At 37.8% G+C, this 18,678-nt stretch overlaps 1 protein-coding gene across 1 annotated transcript; it reads left to right on the top strand.

Moving 5' to 3' along the window:
- Positions 1 to 2,292: 2,292 nt before the first annotated feature.
- On the top strand, positions 2,293 to 12,310 carry LOC103714459 (succinate dehydrogenase [ubiquinone] iron-sulfur subunit 1, mitochondrial). Its single transcript, XM_008801713.3, has 2 exons — positions 2,293 to 3,051; positions 11,931 to 12,310. The coding sequence occupies exons 1-2, from the start codon at positions 2,354 to 2,356 to the stop codon at positions 12,100 to 12,102; spliced, it is 870 nt and encodes a 289-aa protein (XP_008799935.1). The 5' UTR covers positions 2,293 to 2,353; the 3' UTR covers positions 12,103 to 12,310.
- Positions 12,311 to 18,678: the final 6,368 nt, after the last annotated feature.

Here is an 18,678-nt window from a genome sequence, read left to right as displayed (position 1 = left end):
TAGTTTAATTTATATTTTTTCTAACTATATATGCGGGTCGTCTTTATATATCCTTATTTGACAAATATTACTATTCGGAGCCATCTCTAATATCATTCCAAGTTTTTCCTAAGCTCAAATAAGAAGAGTGGATGATTGATATCAAACTCACAATCGGTTGTATGAATATGTTAGTATCTATAAAAATGGATCCAAATTTGTTATCTTGTTTTAAACCCTACACCTAAAAAATAACTTGAGTTGAACTTAGGTCGGACAAGAATCAGATGACCTAATGTATTTGTAGCTTTATTCTCTTGTAGGACGATATGCATGCATATGTCAACATGGATAGCTATAGTGCACAACATACGTGGTTAGCAAGTATTAGAGACCTTGGAAGCTTGATTGAGTTAGATCACTAATCCACCCAAAATTTGATGATATTTTTTAGCTAGATCGCAGAGTTTTCTAGAGCACCAACTTACAAATTAGTCATCCAATAAAGCTCTAGCCAAAATTTTGGCCACCTCTACTTTAAAAGAAGTAATTTTTTTAGTTGGATCAACAAGTTCTAAATACTGGGCCCTTATACTACAAGGAGTGATATCGAATTTTCAAAACTCGACTTTCATCATGGAGAAAATTGGAATCATTTTGATATATATTTTTAATAAACATGCAATTGATTTGAATCATATTACAACATTTTTAACTTGTAATTATAAAGCTCGGCAAAGATGATCCATAAAGCATATTCTATGGTGATTGCAATTTTAATTGTAGAAGACAAAAGCAGAAAACACTTTTTTTGATAGTCACTTAATTGAAGGATTGGACATTAACACATCATACTTTATCAAAATATTGATTGAAACCATTATGTTTCAAAAAGACGTCCAAATAAAGGGGGATAAAATATTAGAAATCAATGTCTGTTTCCTTTGATTGACATGTTATGCATGATTCATAAAATTCTATGCCATAAAGGTAATTAATTTGATTATAGTAAATCATATAATTTAGAAAGGTAGTTAGTCAAGCTTGTGCTAAACAAGATGGATTTAATTTTTCTCATCGAGGAATATTAAATTTTTGAATATCAACCTTCATGCTCTTTTCCCTTATGCATATGTGCATGCATGGTATCCTGTCAGAGAGAGATGCTTTTCTTTTGGAATACCATAGATATATGCTTGTTTTCTCTACTAATCTAACAAAATAGTACGATATAATTTATAAAAAATTAAATATCATCATTTATGTAAATAAAAATAGAAGACATCATTTATTTATTGGAGAGGTGTATCTTTTAGACATCACTTGAGCTGGTAGATGTGCACCGTGTCTTGCCTAACCAAGGAGATAAAACATCTTTGGCATTTTCATTTATATTGATCTTGCTTTCTTCTTCTATATGGCCTGATGCACATGAGTTTGGATAGCCATTGGCTGAAATGGATGTGATTGTTCTAAAGGTGATGAGAAGGGAGGCAGGATTTAAATTTTGAACTGACCAGTCTGATAGCAGTCCAATGTTTGGCCAAGGTATCAGCTGATATCACACCTCAAGTACCAATGTAGGTTTTCAGGGCGGACAATATTTATCTAAAAGAAGACTCGGCTACGATGATTGAGCGGATTCAAGGACATCACACGTATGACCGTTGGCACCCACTTCTTCGGAACATACACGGGCTCGTAAGAGAGTTTGGTTCCTTTCGGATCTCTCACGTTTACTGAGAGGCAAACAGTGCGGTTGACTGGGTCATCTTCTATATGCACACAATTTAGGAGAGTTTTTTTGGCAGATCAAGAGTCTGTTCTTTCCCACTCATCATTTACTTTTTTTTGACTTAATTGGATGCACTTACGCATGACCGGTATGAATCGTCCCTGTATATATATAAAAAAAAAAAATAGTAAAGCCAAACAAACAATAGGAATATTTGCAAAGCAACAACTCCAAGATTTTATTTATTTTTTCTTTTTAAAATACATAAAAAAATTCCCCCAACTCTTAAAAAAAAAATTGCGAGATGTTCTACGATCTACATAATTAGTGATTTTTATTATAAAACTTGATAAATAATAAAAAAAGTATAAATACAGTATTATAATACAAATGCACTCTCGAGTCTAGATATTAGAGCAAAACCATCTCCACCTTACATTCATGCAGGGAAACGTGGTACCCACAAGCCACTGCCACGTAAGCCAATTACCAGTCGCCACGTTCTCTGGTCCAACTCGCGGACTCACCAAATACCGCGCATCGTGGAAATATATATTCACAGCGTGGCGAGCGTCGTCCCCATTCATCCCTTCTTTCTAATTTCTCCGCTCCTTTTCTTTCGTCTTGCTCCTCAGCTCCATGGCGGCCGCGAGATTTCTCCTCCGCCGCGGCTCCTTCGCCACCTCCCGCTGCCTCCTCCCGACCCATCCGCCGCTCCCCACCGCCGCCTCGTCGACGGCATCGCGGCTGGTCCCGGCGCAGGCCCACTCCTCCCAATCAGAGCCCCCGTCCGCCCAGCCCAAGCGGATGAGGACCTTCTCCATCTACCGCTGGAACCCCGACGATCCCTCCAAGCCCCAGCTCCATAACTACGAGATCGATCTCGCCGAGTGCGGCCCCATGGTCCTCGACGCCCTGATCAAGATCAAGAACGAGGTCGACCCCTCCCTCACCTTCCGCCGCTCCTGTCGCGAGGGCATCTGTGGCTCCTGCGCCATGAACATCGACGGCGATAACGGCCTCGCCTGCCTCACCAAGATCCCGTCGGCCGAGTCGCCGACGACGGTCACGCCGCTGCCGCACATGTTCGTGATCAAGGACTTGGTAGTCGATATGACCAATTTCTATAACCAGTACAAGAGCGTGGAGCCGTGGCTCAAGCGCAAGGACCCGCCGCCGGTCCCCGGGAAGGAGATCCCTCAGAGCAAGAAGGATCGTGCGAAGCTGGACGGGATGTATGAGTGTATTCTCTGCGCCTGCTGCAGCACCTCCTGCCCCAGCTACTGGTGGAACCCGGAGTCGTATCTCGGTCCCGCTGCGCTCCTCCATGCCCATAGGTGAGCCTCTGTCTTTTTTATCGTGACCTTTTAGAAGTTTTTGTGGTTGGTGGTGATTCGGTTGGATCTATTCTAATTGGTACCTGTTCGTAGATTAACGCTGAAGTTTTGTGAAATCATTCCTTCTTTTTAGCTTTTTTTTGTCACCCGATTTCATGGTTTCATGGTAAAAACTGCAGATTTTGATATCTAAATGCTAGATATTTTAAATGATGATCGATGCTTAGAGGACTGCTCCAGGGTGGGATGTTTTGTGTTTCATGTTTGGTGATTATTGTTCCTGTGAGAAGTTTTCCGAAACTGGTTAATGCTTTTGGGTTTGTATTCATTCCCTTCTAATATGTTCACAAATAAATGTAAGGAGTAGAAAACCAAAAAAAATGTTGTATTATGCAAATAGAGAAACCTTGATGATTTTTCTTGTATGATCTGGATCTAGTAGTACCAAATTTACGAGAACTTAAATCGATGGATGTAAATAGGATGAGCAATATGGAGTAGGTTCAAGTTTATTACTGCTATCTGTTTGATGTGGCACCAGTACTTTTTTTCTTTGGGCTTGACATTAATCGAGTATATCTGCATATTGCTGTTGAAATGGGCAATTGGATATGGGAAGTGATTGGTGTTTGGTTGGAACATGCGGTCGTTTTGGTAGTTTTGATTTTGTGATATATATTGTTGATAAAGAATGATGCAATAAATGTTTCTCTGTCTTCTTACTTTGTGGTTTGGTTAGTGAGTTATAGGAGGAAACATGAGTTTGGGTTCATTATATAGGATGAGCTTGTAGCAATTATCACTTTCAAAGGTTTGTTTCTGCTAAGGCCAGAAAAGATTGAATTTTAATCAGTGCTTTTGAGATGTGATGGATTTGATATAATTTGAAATAATATTGAAGTTTTAAGTCACATGAGATGGGGTATATGCTTGTATCATAGGAGGTCTTCTTGGGAGGGGCTTGGGTTCATGTTAAGTGGTCCAACGAGAGAATGATTGACCTAATATAGCCCCAATGGAAAAGGACAGGTGGCACTTAATAGGACCTAATATTAGATATTCAATCTCTAAGGTTGCATAAGGCTTGCTTGTTTTGGTTATGATTATGATTGATCAGGGTATTTTTATTTTTCATGATTGTTATAAATTTGCTGAGCAGCGGTCTTGATTGTTTCTTGTTGTCATTTTTTTTCTAAATTATTAACCAAGCTAATTGATGTGTTTGATTTAGCACAAGAAATGGGTATCATAGTATGTCAAAACTTCTGTTATTTTGGTTGTTTGAATTGGGAGTCAATCAATCTTTTTTTATGAGATTTTGGAAGATTGAAATTAATCTTGGCTTGCTAAAAGACTCACTATTTGTAGATTCCCTGCTCTCTACATTGCTTGCTTGTTAGTATGCTATTGAATTTTTCTGCGCTTGAACATAAGCAACCCTAATAGGAATGCTTGGCAAAGCCGGCCTCAAATAGTTGGGATGAAGTTGGATGGTCATAGTTATGGCTATGGTTTGTTTAAAATTTTGATCTTCTCTCCTAGTTGTGAACACTTGTTTATATGTACCCATGCAACTAGTTAAACTATGTATTGGATGGTCCCAATTTTTTGGGAATCAGAAGGTATTGTTCCTATAAAGAATAATTTATGGATACAAAATGATGGATACTGAATTTTTATCAATTGATTGCTTCACATGTTGCATTATAGTAACTTGGAGCTCCTCTGCACTTTTTGTTCATGGCAGTTCTAGGAAATAGAAGATGTTATTGCTAGTATTAGTAGCAAAACCATTTTTGTTTTTATGCAACATTTTCGAGATATTGTACTTGTACAGTCTAATGCTTCCCTTTGTTTAACTATTCTGTGTTATGTTATTCACTCCTAGTTTTGCAACCTTAAGGCATTTCTGGTAATTTAAAATTATGAAATAGAGATTAAAACTACATCAAAGCTATGAGAAAATAATCTTTTAAGGAGACATTTTTTCAAGCTGATCTTGTAGCAGCCCAGCCCGATTGACTTGGGCTAATGGGCCGGCTTGAGAAGAATAGGCCCATTAGCCAGAGTTTTTCCTGTTGCAACAGAAGGAGAAGAACCAGTCTCTTCTTACTCCCTGATTTCGACGAAAATGGCAACTCCCTGAGGGCAATTTGAGTTCGATTTGAACTCAAGGATCTTGCCTATTTAATTCTCCTCTGCCTTGTATTTTCTCCACCAGAATCATCAAGAATAGCTGCCGATACCAAGCCCTCTTTTCGGGCTTTCTTTCTTGATTTCTCGCCGAAAAGAGTCGTCGGAGAGCCTCACCAGACCTACGTACGAGCTCTTTATTTTCTCCTCTTTTCTTCTTTGTGTTATGGGCTTTCTGTCCCATGGATTAGAGTCGGCAATCGCCAGATTTGCATCTGAAATGGGGTATCCCTATTTTGGTTCTCTTTTTTCTATTTTTCGACCACCGCTGATGCCGGCTTTCGTCACCGAGGGCCTTAGCCCCTTCCCTGCATCGGCCCCTGGCTGGAGCCAAGCCTCCCAGTCTCCGACGAGCGGATTGGGACTTGAGATCGACTGAGCCATGACCTCCTGTTCGGTCTTGTTTTTGGGTTGATCGTTGCCGGCCGGCCACTGCCGCCGACAGCCCAACACTGCCCTCCACGGCCTTTGGCTACCACCCGCTGGACCTCAATCGTTGCAGCTACTTTGAACCACCAACCTGCTTCCAAGAAAGAAGAAGAAAGAAAGAAGAGAAGAAGAAGAGGAAGAGGAGGAAAGAGAGAGAGAGAGAGCTAACCCTCTCTTATTTGTCTCTCTTATTTTCTCTCTCCTCTCTCTACTTTCTCTCTCTAGAAGATCTATGGAACCCATCATCGGATCCTGTCGACTTGATCTACGAATCCGAGTTGATCTCCTATAAAGGGCCCTATTTTGCCCTGGTGCCCGGGTCGCCTACTGAACCGATCTTTCAACCTTATCAAGTGTTTATAGAACCCATTGATGATGAACTATGTTAAATGACCTTAGCCCTGATCGAGTTCATGCTCTGTGATTTATTGATCAAGTCCGACCTACCCAAAACCACCATACGCCCGGTCAAGTTTTCTTGTATTATTTTATTAAAGTCATCAATTAGAAATTATTTTTGCTGTTAATATTTTAAATAGGTCTAGTGGAGTCGCCTAGCGAAGTCTGACGGTCTAAAACAAAAGAGGTAAGTAAGCCTTATGCCCCTTACTAATTTTCAAATTTTTACTTATTTTTTGGTATTATGAAAATATAGAAATAGTATTCAATGTTGATGATATTATATTTTCTTAAAATTAAGGATCAAGCATAGGATATTATGAAACTCATGATTTATTGCGAAATAATGGATCTATGATTGTTTTATTGTTGAGCACTATTGATGAAGTTTGAACTCCATAGTTATGAAATTTATATTTATGTTATGAAAAGAATAATTTCATGATAATTCTATTGTTAAATGCTTTATTTATAGGCTATGAACTTTATAAAGCCATGTAGTGTTTTATTCATGTATGATTCAAGAAAATATGATTCAAGAAATATGCTTTAAGAAAAAATGTTTTAAGAACCATGGCAAAAAGGCTTTAAGATAGCTATGTATGGCCCTATTTTTGGTGTTTTAGAAAGCTATAGCCTATGTATACATTTAACAAGAAAATAACTTGTTTAAAGTGCATTTGTAAACTTATATTCTTCTCAAGCTCTGTAACAGAGATATACTTGTTGTGGCATTCAATTTTCTATTTTATAAGGGATTCGAGCAATGTTGTGGTTATAAGTGAATGTAAAAAGTTAATTCAATGCTATGCACATGTCATGCATGTAGTACTTATTCACATCCCAACTCGCATATGTTGGATGGATATTATTTAGACACCCTAAACACTTGAATTTATACAGATGTGCTATGGGTCCTGCCCGCTCTCATGCCTCTTTCGTTATCACTTTGTGTCACCATTGTCCAGATAGGTTGCTTTTATTTGGGCTTAAAATAATGCTTGAACGATTTAGAGAGGTATTTTAGATAAGTTAGGATATAAGATGAATTTGTGTGGATTTCTTTATGTTTCTTTTGTTAAAATTTTTAAAGCTCGGTATTGGAAGTGAACAAAGTGAACTAAGACTATTGGCTTATATGGTCCCGTGGTGGACCTGCAATTTGGAACTTCCTACTTATTAACCACAGCAAATTTGGATAAAATTCATCTATAATGTATATTTATGTGGGTATGAGATTCTCTTGTTTAAGATGGGTCTATTATCGAAATGTAGTTTCTGGCTTTTCTTTCAAAAGGTTAGCCATATTGTTGGAATGTTTGACATGGATACCATGAGGTGAGATGCTCTTATATTCTAATTCATTTGCAAGGTGGTGGTAGATTATGTGTTAAGCAATGGTGTCTTTTGAGTTAAACTCAAAAGTAATTGAAGCTTAAAAGTTTTCCTCGTTCTTTTCTAAGCTATAGCTTAACAAGTACTAATTAGTCTTTCTATTAAAAGTTTTGGTTTGTGTGTATGGAGTACCTCCGCCACAAGTGTTTAAAGACCCGCCAAAATTAGAGTACCATCAATATTATACTGTTCATATGGGGAAACAGGACCGATACAGGGTGCAAGACATTGGCCCTTAACTGGATTAGGATGTCCCACCTGAAATAGCCAAACTAGTTGGGATGGGCTGGTACCAGGACTAATACCTGGTGCAACCTGACCAGGCCACTTCATTTGAAAAAAAGGGGGGAACGAGAGCTTGGGTGGTGCTCTCTCTTTCCCATTGCTTTGGTCATGGGTTTGTTGGGGGTGGAGACAATGAAGAGAGGAAGAGAGAGGAAGAGAGAAGGAGAGAGAGAGGGAGAGGAGAAAGGAGATGTGGAGGGCAAATCTGGCCTACCCTCAGTGTCATCCGGCCTCCTCGAAACATCATTGTTCTGGTAACAAGTTGGCCGACAAACAAGGGAAATATGGTAACTCATATAAAATTTTTTCATTTGGCATGAAATTCAAATGGTTGCATGGTGGGCATCACCTTGCAACACTATTTTTTTTTTAACTTGTTTTATTTTTTAAAATTTTGTTAAAACTATGGATGTTGATGCGAGTACTAGTACCATGCACCTCATAATTATCTAAAAAATCACTTGAACATGGAAAAAACAAAAAGATCACTTAAAACCTATTTAAGATAAAAACTTTAAAAAATTGAATAATATAAAAGAAAATTAGAAAAAACATGTTCTAGTGTGGCATAGGGATGCAAGATGAATCCAAGAGTTGGGATGGTATAGCCCCAGCACCACACCGTTCAATGGAATACCAGTATGGATCTCAGACTCTCGATACAGGTACTCTAAACCTTGGAGTTCAGATCTTTGATCTCAAACCATGTTTTAAGGTCTAGTATTCTTTGTTATGTCTATTAAAATATCACAATTGCCTCAAATCTATGATGTGGAACCATGTCTTGAGATAAAAACTTTAAAAAATTGAATAAAATAAAAGAAAATGCAAAAAAAAAAACACGTCCTGGTGTGGTACCGGGATGCAGGATTCCAAGAGCCGGGATGGTGTCACCCCAGCACCATATTGCCTCAGTGAAATATCAGTTTGGGTCTTGGTAGCAGTGTTCTTTGAAGGATCATCTTGTCATTTTAGGAGGTCAAAGTTTCATAGGTTAGGAAGTATGTAATGTTGAAGGGTTGTCTTGCAAACCAAGTTGAAAACAACAGTAATGAAAACTAGGTTTTTAGTAGAAGTTGTTGAGAATTTGAGGTAGGCACGTACGGTATATTTTTGGAAGTGGATGGCTTTTGCTTTCTACCTGGCTAAAGTGCCAAGGGGACTATGATAATTGAAGATTGGCAGTTTATAAATCAAAATAGTTATTTTGCAGTCCCTGTATAGTTTGAATGAGAAAACTGTTCGCTAAGAAAGCTATGTAGTGACTAGAGTATAGATCTAAAACACTGAAGGAAGTGTAAGGCATTATCTTATAATTTTTCTGTGCTGTTCTGGTATTACTCTTGTTCTGTTGAATTTCTTAGTACAGTAGTCTCACAAATCCTTCTGTAGCCCCGTTTGGCATGTTATATTATGTTGGGATTTAGCAGAACACTGTGCTTGTGAAAGATCCACTTGTTCAGTTATTGCTTTACACCTAGAAGTATGTTTAGATTGTTACTTTGGAACAGATATTAGCCCATGATGTTCTTGTATGGAGTGAGATAATGTAGCCTGTTTTGAAGTTTGAGCTTTTGATCCAAAATAAGTCCCAGTTATCTATTTATATATCCAAACCTTGTCGAATGGTAGACAATGCCCACAATTAGTTATTAGGAGAAGAAAGAAGGGGGATGTCCTTTTTGTTCCTTTGTTTCTCATGAATGTCCTGTCATGCATTCTGCGAGGCAGCGAGTGTGAGCAAGAAAAGAAGAGAGGGGAAAGGAAATAAAAGAAATGGAGAAAGAATAGAACAAGTGAGGGAAAGAAGAAAGAAGTTAATGAGGATATTAGGAAAGGCTGGCCACCTTTACCTATCCATCCAATAAGCTCTACAGAACTATACTATTCCCCTTTGATCATAATCTGATGGCTGTAAGGTGCTTGTTGTTTGGTCAACATTGGTTTAAATAGGGAGATGTGACGTGTACCTGTGAGATTTCAACTTGGGGTTTATCTTATAGCTTCCATTTGTGCTTGCTGATTTCAGCAGTTTATCTGAAATTTTCAGATGCATAGATTTACAAACCTGGATTAGAACTCAGAATCAAATTTCAAAATATTGTGGGAGGTCTAATCAATCTAACCTCGTTGGGTATGGGTCCGCCTCGTAACAAAAGGCTCATTTAGGTTGGTTCAGTTTTTTGGTTGGGGCCAATTTCATTTGCATTTTAGCTCCCTTGTTAAGTAATCTTAGAGGACAGTCCAAACATCAACTTGTGCACAAGTCTTGCTGTGGCACCTACTTCTGGCCCTTCTTTTAGAAGCTTCAGCTCTCTCTCTCTCTCATAAACAAAGCTTGCTTCTTTCTGGCGACATTCTTCTGGTGACTAGCTACTCTGGAGAGTGGGTTAGCAAGCAAGCTACCTTCAGCATTTGGTCCCATCCTTCAATAGGTAGGAATGTTGTAGAAGGGGGCCCTCCCTAGTTCTGCATGCATACACAAAAGAAAACCTTTTGTTGCAGCAAAATTTTGCTGCTGATGACCTATTGTTCTTTTTTGCTTTCCTGATAGGTTTATTAGATGGCTTTACAACCTTCAGGTTGGTCATGCATGCTGTTACTTTTGCTCATTCCAACAAGGAAGCTGTGACTAAGTAATGGGAAAAAACCCTCTTTTTGACATTATTTCTTTCCAGTTACCTTTGGTCGTCCTCTTCGTAATGTTCTCTGTAAAATGTTGAGCAGTTGTATCCTAAAACATTGGTTATGGTAAGACTTAATAGCAGCAATATCACAGTACCAATTGTGTTGCCTTTAATTCATGTTCTTAGTTGGTCCTTCAAGGAGTGCATGCAGGTCTGACAGGTTTTAGTCTTATTGATCATGTGTTAGAAAAGGGCGTCATTGTATCTTGTTTCTATATGTCAGGTGTTTGACAACTTGGATTGATGGAAATTTTTCAGTTTGGACCTATGAGGCATCAGATCTTTTATCAAATGAACAAAAAGGATGAGGGCACTCAACTTACATTACCCTGCTAAAAAAGAAAACTGATGAAAACAAAGATCAACTATGTTCTATTCATCATATATTCAACAAATTAAAACCTCGTATGGCATGATTTTTATTTTGTCTCTCAAAAGTGAAGCCTGTTAGTCATGGACTCTGATCTTATGATTTGAAGCATTTTGACTTTTTATATTTCAGTCTGTTGATGGGGATTTTCTGAATTAGTATAGGCATGTTACTAGAATTTTAAAGATGACCAGTGAGGAGTGTCTAGGAAGTGTGTTCAGAAACCATGAAATAGGTGAGGAGACCTACAATAACATGAATGAGGATTGTTAGAGCACTACGCCAGTATCCTTGTGAAGGCAAGTAGTAATCCATCTATCCATGAAACCTCTTACGTTAACATGCACATTCTATCATACCTACCAATTTGCTGTCTGCACATATAACCAGTTTTCACCTTTTTTTCGCATGGTCCTTACCTGTCAAATTGATGAACCATACACAACCTAGTGCGAGAACCAGGTAAACACCATCATCTTACCATATTGTATATGCTCTCTTTCCTCTGTTATTGAAACTTAAAAAGAGTGATTGTACATCAAGCATAAATGTTAAAGCAAGACGACTAATTCTGCATGTAAAATGATGCGATATATGGAGAACATGTTCAAACATAAGTTGCTTTCGTCAGTCGCATCATGCAGCTATTACTGATTCAATCATATGCTGCTTGTTTCTATGACTCTCTGTGCTTGGAGAACTTACTGGATAATAAAAGGATGAAAAGGAACGGATGGAACATGTTAAATGCAGTTAGTTTTCTCTTTAAGGAATTGCAGTTAGATTGGGTAAAAAGAAACAAGAAAAGGATGAGACACTGGGATACTTGCTCCAATATTCAACCCATGCTTCCTTTGCGTATCCATGTCCTTTGACAGACTTATTTTTTTCTTTTTCTTCCATGTGTCATATGCTCAATTTCTGCATCTTGGTTATAATTTCAGTATTGCTTTCACCTGTTTTACAATGTGACAACTGTTGCACGAGCTCGTTGCACTCTTTTATGAGATTATATGATTTTTTTTAAAAATATATTTTTGATTGATGAGAGCATGCGACCTTGGTTATCTACATGTATTTATCTTCACGCCGGTGGTGTGTTTCCTCTGTATGTTGTGTAGGTGGATACAAGATAGCCGGGACCAATACACAAAGGAGCGTCTTGAGGCTGTCAACGACGAGTTCAAACTCTACCGCTGCCACACTATAAAGAACTGTGTTCATGCCTGCCCTAAAGGACTGAACCCTGCAAAGCAAATTGAATCTATTAAGAAGCTTGAACTTCAGAAGTAATTCCGGGCTTCACCATGCAAGGGCAGCTCTTGGTTCTCACTTTTGTCTTAACAATAATGACCATTGACTGTACACTTTAATTTTCGGCCACTTATTTTATGATTTAGAAATAAGGGTCTACTTGGCTCTTCATTCCATCAACTTGGGACTGTCTTGAGGTAATATATGGTTTTATTGCATATCAGTTCATAAAGCATGTTGCATTTGATCCTTCTGTTTACCAGTTGTCTATCATGCCAGTAATGGATTCAAGATACAATCTCCCTTTAATTGATTGGTTAATGTTCAACCACAAATAGCAAAGTTCAACGTACCGCAATGTAATAAAACATCAAGATATTGAACTAGGTCCTCTAAACTGTTTACCCAAGGGTGACCTTCAGCTGGGTGGGATTTTGTTATGCCATTTGCCATTGATTCTAAAGACCATGAGTGCAATGGATCTCGGTGAGGCCAGCCAGAAAGTTGGCCTTGATCAGGTCGTGGTATCTAGTCAATTTTGTGCTCAGCTGCCATTGGCATGATCGAGAGGAGATGGGGGGAGCATTTGTGTGGTGAAGTATTTATGGGGATGGTTTGGGGGGGACAATGAAGGGATATGTTTAGCTGATTTAGTATATATAAAAAAAATAAATGATGATTTTTATGATTGCTTTTATTAGATAATGAAGATATAATAGCAAAGCTATCACTCATAGGATATTTCTTATGGAATATATTTGTTCTTTATTTCATGTATCTATTAAATATAAATAGATGATTAATTGACTGAATGAATGAGTGCATTTAGCCATCTTCTTCGACACGCTAATTAAGAAATTTCATTTACATCGAGGCACTTTTCTATGAGCAACCGAAGCTTGATCTCATTTGCATTTATAAGCATTACAGGTATCCCCTTTTTGACCTTTACTTACTAGGATGGATTGTCCTGACTCTCTGAGGCCTTCCTCCAAAAGCTGGCAAGCCTCGATCGATGTCTTCCACCTAAATCTCCGCTGAAACCAAATTCTTCAAAAGAAGGTTCTCAGAACATGTATTTTTTTTACTCTCAATCGCAAGTCCTCTTCTACGTACTCCTCGTATAAAACTTCCCTTTCTCATCCATAACTTTTTTTCCCCTCTTTTCTGGCACCCATCGGGAGCTCTCATGCTAAGAAATTTTACGATGAGACAGCGAGGTCCTCAGCTAGCTGCATTATGATGCCTAAATGGTGGAAATTACAGTGAGGCGACGAGGCTTGGAGGCCATGGGCAGGCTGAACTGTCATAATAAAGACTGGTAAATTATGCGGCAATGCATCATTCTAGGTAGAGGAGATGGTTGATGCGTGTGGTCTGAGTGTGGCTCTGTCCATAGATCAAACTCCAAAATGCATCACTGTCTCGACCAAGGTAGCATATTTTTTTGGCATAATGCCCGAATGAAACATGACGGTCGATAGCTTTGTTTTCTAGATACACGAACGATTCTGAACTTGCCAATACCCGGCCCCCATGTCTGTTTTGATATCATGCATGGATAAAACAACCATGTTCATGGCTGTGGGTTTCATCGAGCAGCAGCATGGCTGGGAGCCTAGCAGTACCTCGAATCGTTCTTGTTTGCATAATGCCTGAAATAAGGAAGAAGACAAGAATGACATAACCATGTAACAGCAATGGACGAGGGATTTATCTCAATTTTAAAGCTGTTTAATTATGTCATTTTACCTACAGCAATTACTATATATACTAAAAGCAGGAAATGCATACTCAAGTTTGTGAAAAGAAAAACAGTGTAGGAAATAAATGCAATAGCCTAATGACAGTACGAAGATCCAAGCTAACTGGCATTAGATTCGAATTTAGAATTTATTTTTCGAATTATTTTTGAAATCAATTTATGTTTAAAACTTCATTAACACAATGCTTGGCTATGTTTATAGCAGATTTGCTGAGAGATATTTAGAGTCTATGATTTGGTTATAGATATGACTATTTTGCTTTGCGTGTTTAAGTGGGGTCAAGATTGGATTTGATTTTGGCATACAAAAGAAAACAAATTTATTAAATAGATATTATATATGATATGGAATTAAATTTAAAAGGAGTGAAGTTTGGAAATGTGCTATAAATATAGAATTTAATATAATTCCTAATACACCATTTTTCGCATTACATTGAACTGCGTCTTAAACTAGTTCGATTAGTATTAACCGGCATTTTGAACTAAATTTAGCAAATTAGATATATCATCAACCTTGATCAAAATACCCAACTTGACGTCATTTAGCTAATATTCGTGCCTTCAAATGATAGCCACACGTTGGTGAGAGGAGACTTAAATGTTGCAAATATCTGTAAAAGCCAAGGATGTTTAAGATGTCTAATATAAATATTATAGGGAGAAATTATTATAAGAAATACCAACATTATACCCATTTAAGTATGTCGTCAAGAAAAGATCCTTCTGTAAATTTAATCTAATAAACAGAAAAGGAAGAATAATTCATTATAGATTGTGTATAAATTATACCCTAGATCATGTACTTCTTCTTTTTTTTTTCTGGATTTCTCCTCCATGTGCATTAGTACGTGCTATTTACTAGTATCAGAAAATTGCAAGTGAAGCTTGGAGATTTTAGAATGGCTGATATTAGAGGACTGCTAACTTAAGATTGGGAAAGTCACTTACTTATTGAGAGGAATCTTCTAACACTATTAAACCAACTATGCATAAGAAAAAGTGTAAGAAAAGTATTAGATGATGTTCTTTGCCAATGTTGCAATCTATTCTAGGAATTTAAAATGATAGAGCTTGTAAAGGATGCTCACCACTTCTATTTGTATGCAAGTCTATATTTGTATCTTTTGCTTACTTTTGCATATTAATGTGTTGCACACACTTCTATATTTATATCATCCTAAACAATTTGTATTTAGATTCAAATTTAGGTATATATGTGCTTGTGTCTATATACTGTGTGTGTGTGTGTGTGTATATATATATATATATATATATATATATATATATATATATAATGTTAGAGAGGAGAGAGAAGGGGACTAGTTTTGAAAATATTCAGTTCCAAACATAATAAGAATCATCATTACCCCCTTTACTACCAATAATGATCTACAATTTCTAGTTTGGCAACAAATAAAAAATTAAGTTCTTCTTAAAGTTTTTTATCTATAAATCAAATGGATATATATATATATATATATATATATATATATATATATATATATATATATATATATATATATATATATATATATATATATATATATATATGCCCTTCTAGCATTAAAATATTGTTTTTTTGGGTTTTATAGCTTCAAAACATTCAAATCAATTGAATTTTTATCTGTATATTTCTTTCATAACAACAAGTAGAATTACTTCACATTGAGAAAAATAATGGAGCATTTAAAGTTTTATAACCACTGGAAACCCAATGGTAAGCAAATACTGCATGAATTAAAGAGTTTTCAAAATTTGAAAGATAATGAATCTTCCGCTGCTTATCCTAACGGTCAAATAGTGAGTGTAATCTACGTTAGACTCCAACGGTTAGAAAATAATTCTATATATAGTGGTATGCATTACTAGAAATCGGCGTCTTGAAGTATTCATCTCCATCTTGCAATCCCTATTTGTTTTTGCTTTTAAGGTGAAAATTTTCTCTCATTTGCTGCACGAAGTCCTCATTTTGGGTTGGCGAGACTTCTCATTTCTTGTCATGTCTTCACTTTTTATGAAGAAATGCTCATCTTCTTTTTCTTTATCTTTTCTCCATGCACCAGTTCTTCCACAGTAGCTACATATGGAATAGTCATATACCTAAGCATCCATGAGTTGCATCAATGCAAGTACTTGGAAATCTGTAGTTAAAACTTGTACTTGTTTTTTTTTTTTTTTGAGAGTGATATTTTTTGAACAAGAGAATCAACTATTTTCACTTGATCTCCCATACTTATACTATTTGGTTTCATTTTTGGGAGTTATTTTGTAATTTTCTACAGCTGATGTATGCTTGCTTTCAATCATAAACATCCACCTATATTCCACTCTTAAGATGTGATCACCACTCCGTCAATTGGAGACACACTGAAAGTTGTGATTTGGAGAGGGGCATAGCTATTGTTGAAAGAAAATTATTGTAGGACATCTATTAGAATCCTATTATCAAAAAAAAAAAAAAAAAAAAAACAGAATTTTAATCTTATTGGTACTAGAGTTCGACAAAACTACATCCAAACTTAATTTTTGTAAATAATATTGATCCATTTGGACCCAAAATACAACTTTTGTACTATGTTAGCTTGTCACGAAACCACAGATGTGGGGAACAAAAATAAAGGGAATGTTAACACATAGGAAAGGACCAGAGAAAGATTAGTAATGGGTTTTTTTTTTCCCTTGATTTATATATCTGTGAACTTGCTTCAATCTTATTGTATCATCATGTTAACAATAAAGTTAATTTTTGGAATCTCTCTCTCTCTCTCTCCCTCACACACACACACACGCACACACACACACGCTCGCGCGCGCACAGAGATGAGGAGTTCCCCTTTTATCTTGTAAGTAAAAGAAGAAAGTATCATGATAACCACGTACCGACCTTTTTATATCTGATGACGTATTATTTCTTTTATGCGTCATTAGCGAAGCTACGATGCCGAGGATCAAAGTAGTTCCCAGGAAGCCACCGGACTGGGTTCTGACCCCAATTCCTCGACCCCACACTCCCTCACCGGCCATTACGATCCAAGACGAATCCGGCAGCCCCCAAGAGCGCTCCGAGAAGAAGGAAACGATCTCCCAGGAGCCGCACTCTATGATAAAGAATGATGCGGAACGGAAGGACAAGGGAAAGAAGCATGCACTCGAAATAATACCCACCAAGGATGAGGTCCGAAGGGAAGACGAAGAAGAAACGGAGACAGATCAGGAAGACGATGACGACGATCCCCATGCAAAGCTGATCGATGAGCTCAAATTTTTCCGGCAGTGGGGGCTCATGAACAAGCGAGATCCGAATGAAGTCTCCTCCTCGGATGATGATGAGGAGGCTCCAAGCGAAGGACAGCGCTGCGAACTGGAGGTGACGAGGAGGTACCCGAACTTCTTCTTGCTCATCCCGCAGAATCCTCACTATCGAGGCCTGCTGCACGACGGTGTCGACGAAGGGATCAAGAAGACTGTTCACCAATCACTGTGGTGCAAGTTGGTGGATCTCATGGACCAGGCGTTGCAGACTAATTGCTTCTCGAATCCCCGGGAAATCGAAGTGATGGTGCAAGAAGCCAGGGGTCTAGAGAAGCTGGGCTTCGATGTTCGACATCTGATCGCTCGCTTGGAGCAGCCATCGCGCAGTATCTTCGACCTCAGTCATGCCAATGATCAGCTTAATTTAGCAAAGAAGAGGAAGCATGAGATGGAGGAGCAGTTCACGGAGCTCGACATGCTTGAAGCTAAAGCTGACAAATTGAGGAAGATGCTGTCGGATGTGGAGGCCAAGGCTTCTCAGCTGAAAGCAAAAGTTGGTTCGAGTGAAGAACGGGCAGCACTGACGAGATCGCTGGGAAAACAAGTAGAGGATGCAGAGAAAATTTTTCGAGCAAAACTAGACATCTTTAAATCCCTTGACTGAGAATCAAATGCCCAAATTAAGTGCATGCATTCGATAAGCCTGCCATTAATAAACTTTTGTGATGCCTAAGAGCATAATACATCAATAAGCTTGTCATTTATAATTATAGATCGTTACTGCAGTGCGTGGAAGTGTTGAATTACATGATGTATATATGTATGATATAAAACTGTTGTTGTGTTTCTTCTAGCAGTAAAATGTTATTAATTTCCATGGCATGAAACAAAATTTTTCGTATGAAAGGTGGCTCGCTGGGCATTTTTCATAAAGAACTTTCAGCTCTCGGCGAGTCATAACGATGCTCGAATATCTACCTGCATGGAGTGCTGCATGTACTTTAGCTCAGTCTTCACATAGCACATTGTTCTGTAAATGATTCACTGCCTTGGCCACAATTTGCCACCGATTAGGTCATGTACCTTTACTAATTGGAACGAGATTTCAAGAATACTACATCGAGCTATGGAACTTCTCTTGCTAGTTGAAAGGTACAAAGAATTAGCCATTCAGCTAAATGAATACAGGAATAAAAGACCCATTAATTTTACAATGGAACGCCAAAAATGTGGTCCGAAATATGACATAACAAATCATCAACTTGGTTTTGCTTCTTTCACTGCAATTCAAGTATTTCATCTGTGTAGTCACAGAATGTTGCTTTAACAGCCTCACCCTTGGCACCACGAAATTCTTTTTTATAGGGAGGGGACCCATGGGTCTCACCATCCAAACTTCTTTTCATGTTAAATTTGCCGGCTGCTTGTGAAAAAAAAATGGGCAGAAGCAATGGCATGGGAAAAAACACAAACGGCGGAATACAGCTCCCTGCAGACACCGCTTTCTGGAGAGAAACATTGCTCTTGCAACAACTGTTGACTGATCAATTAAAACTCCACCATTCAATTGATAAAGATATCACATCCATCATGTA

This window comes from Phoenix dactylifera, chromosome 11 (assembly GCF_009389715.1).
Source record: "Phoenix dactylifera cultivar Barhee BC4 chromosome 11, palm_55x_up_171113_PBpolish2nd_filt_p, whole genome shotgun sequence".
NCBI classification, from domain to species: domain Eukaryota; kingdom Viridiplantae; phylum Streptophyta; class Magnoliopsida; order Arecales; family Arecaceae; genus Phoenix; species Phoenix dactylifera.
This window is presented reverse-complemented; position numbering and strand designations above follow the sequence as displayed.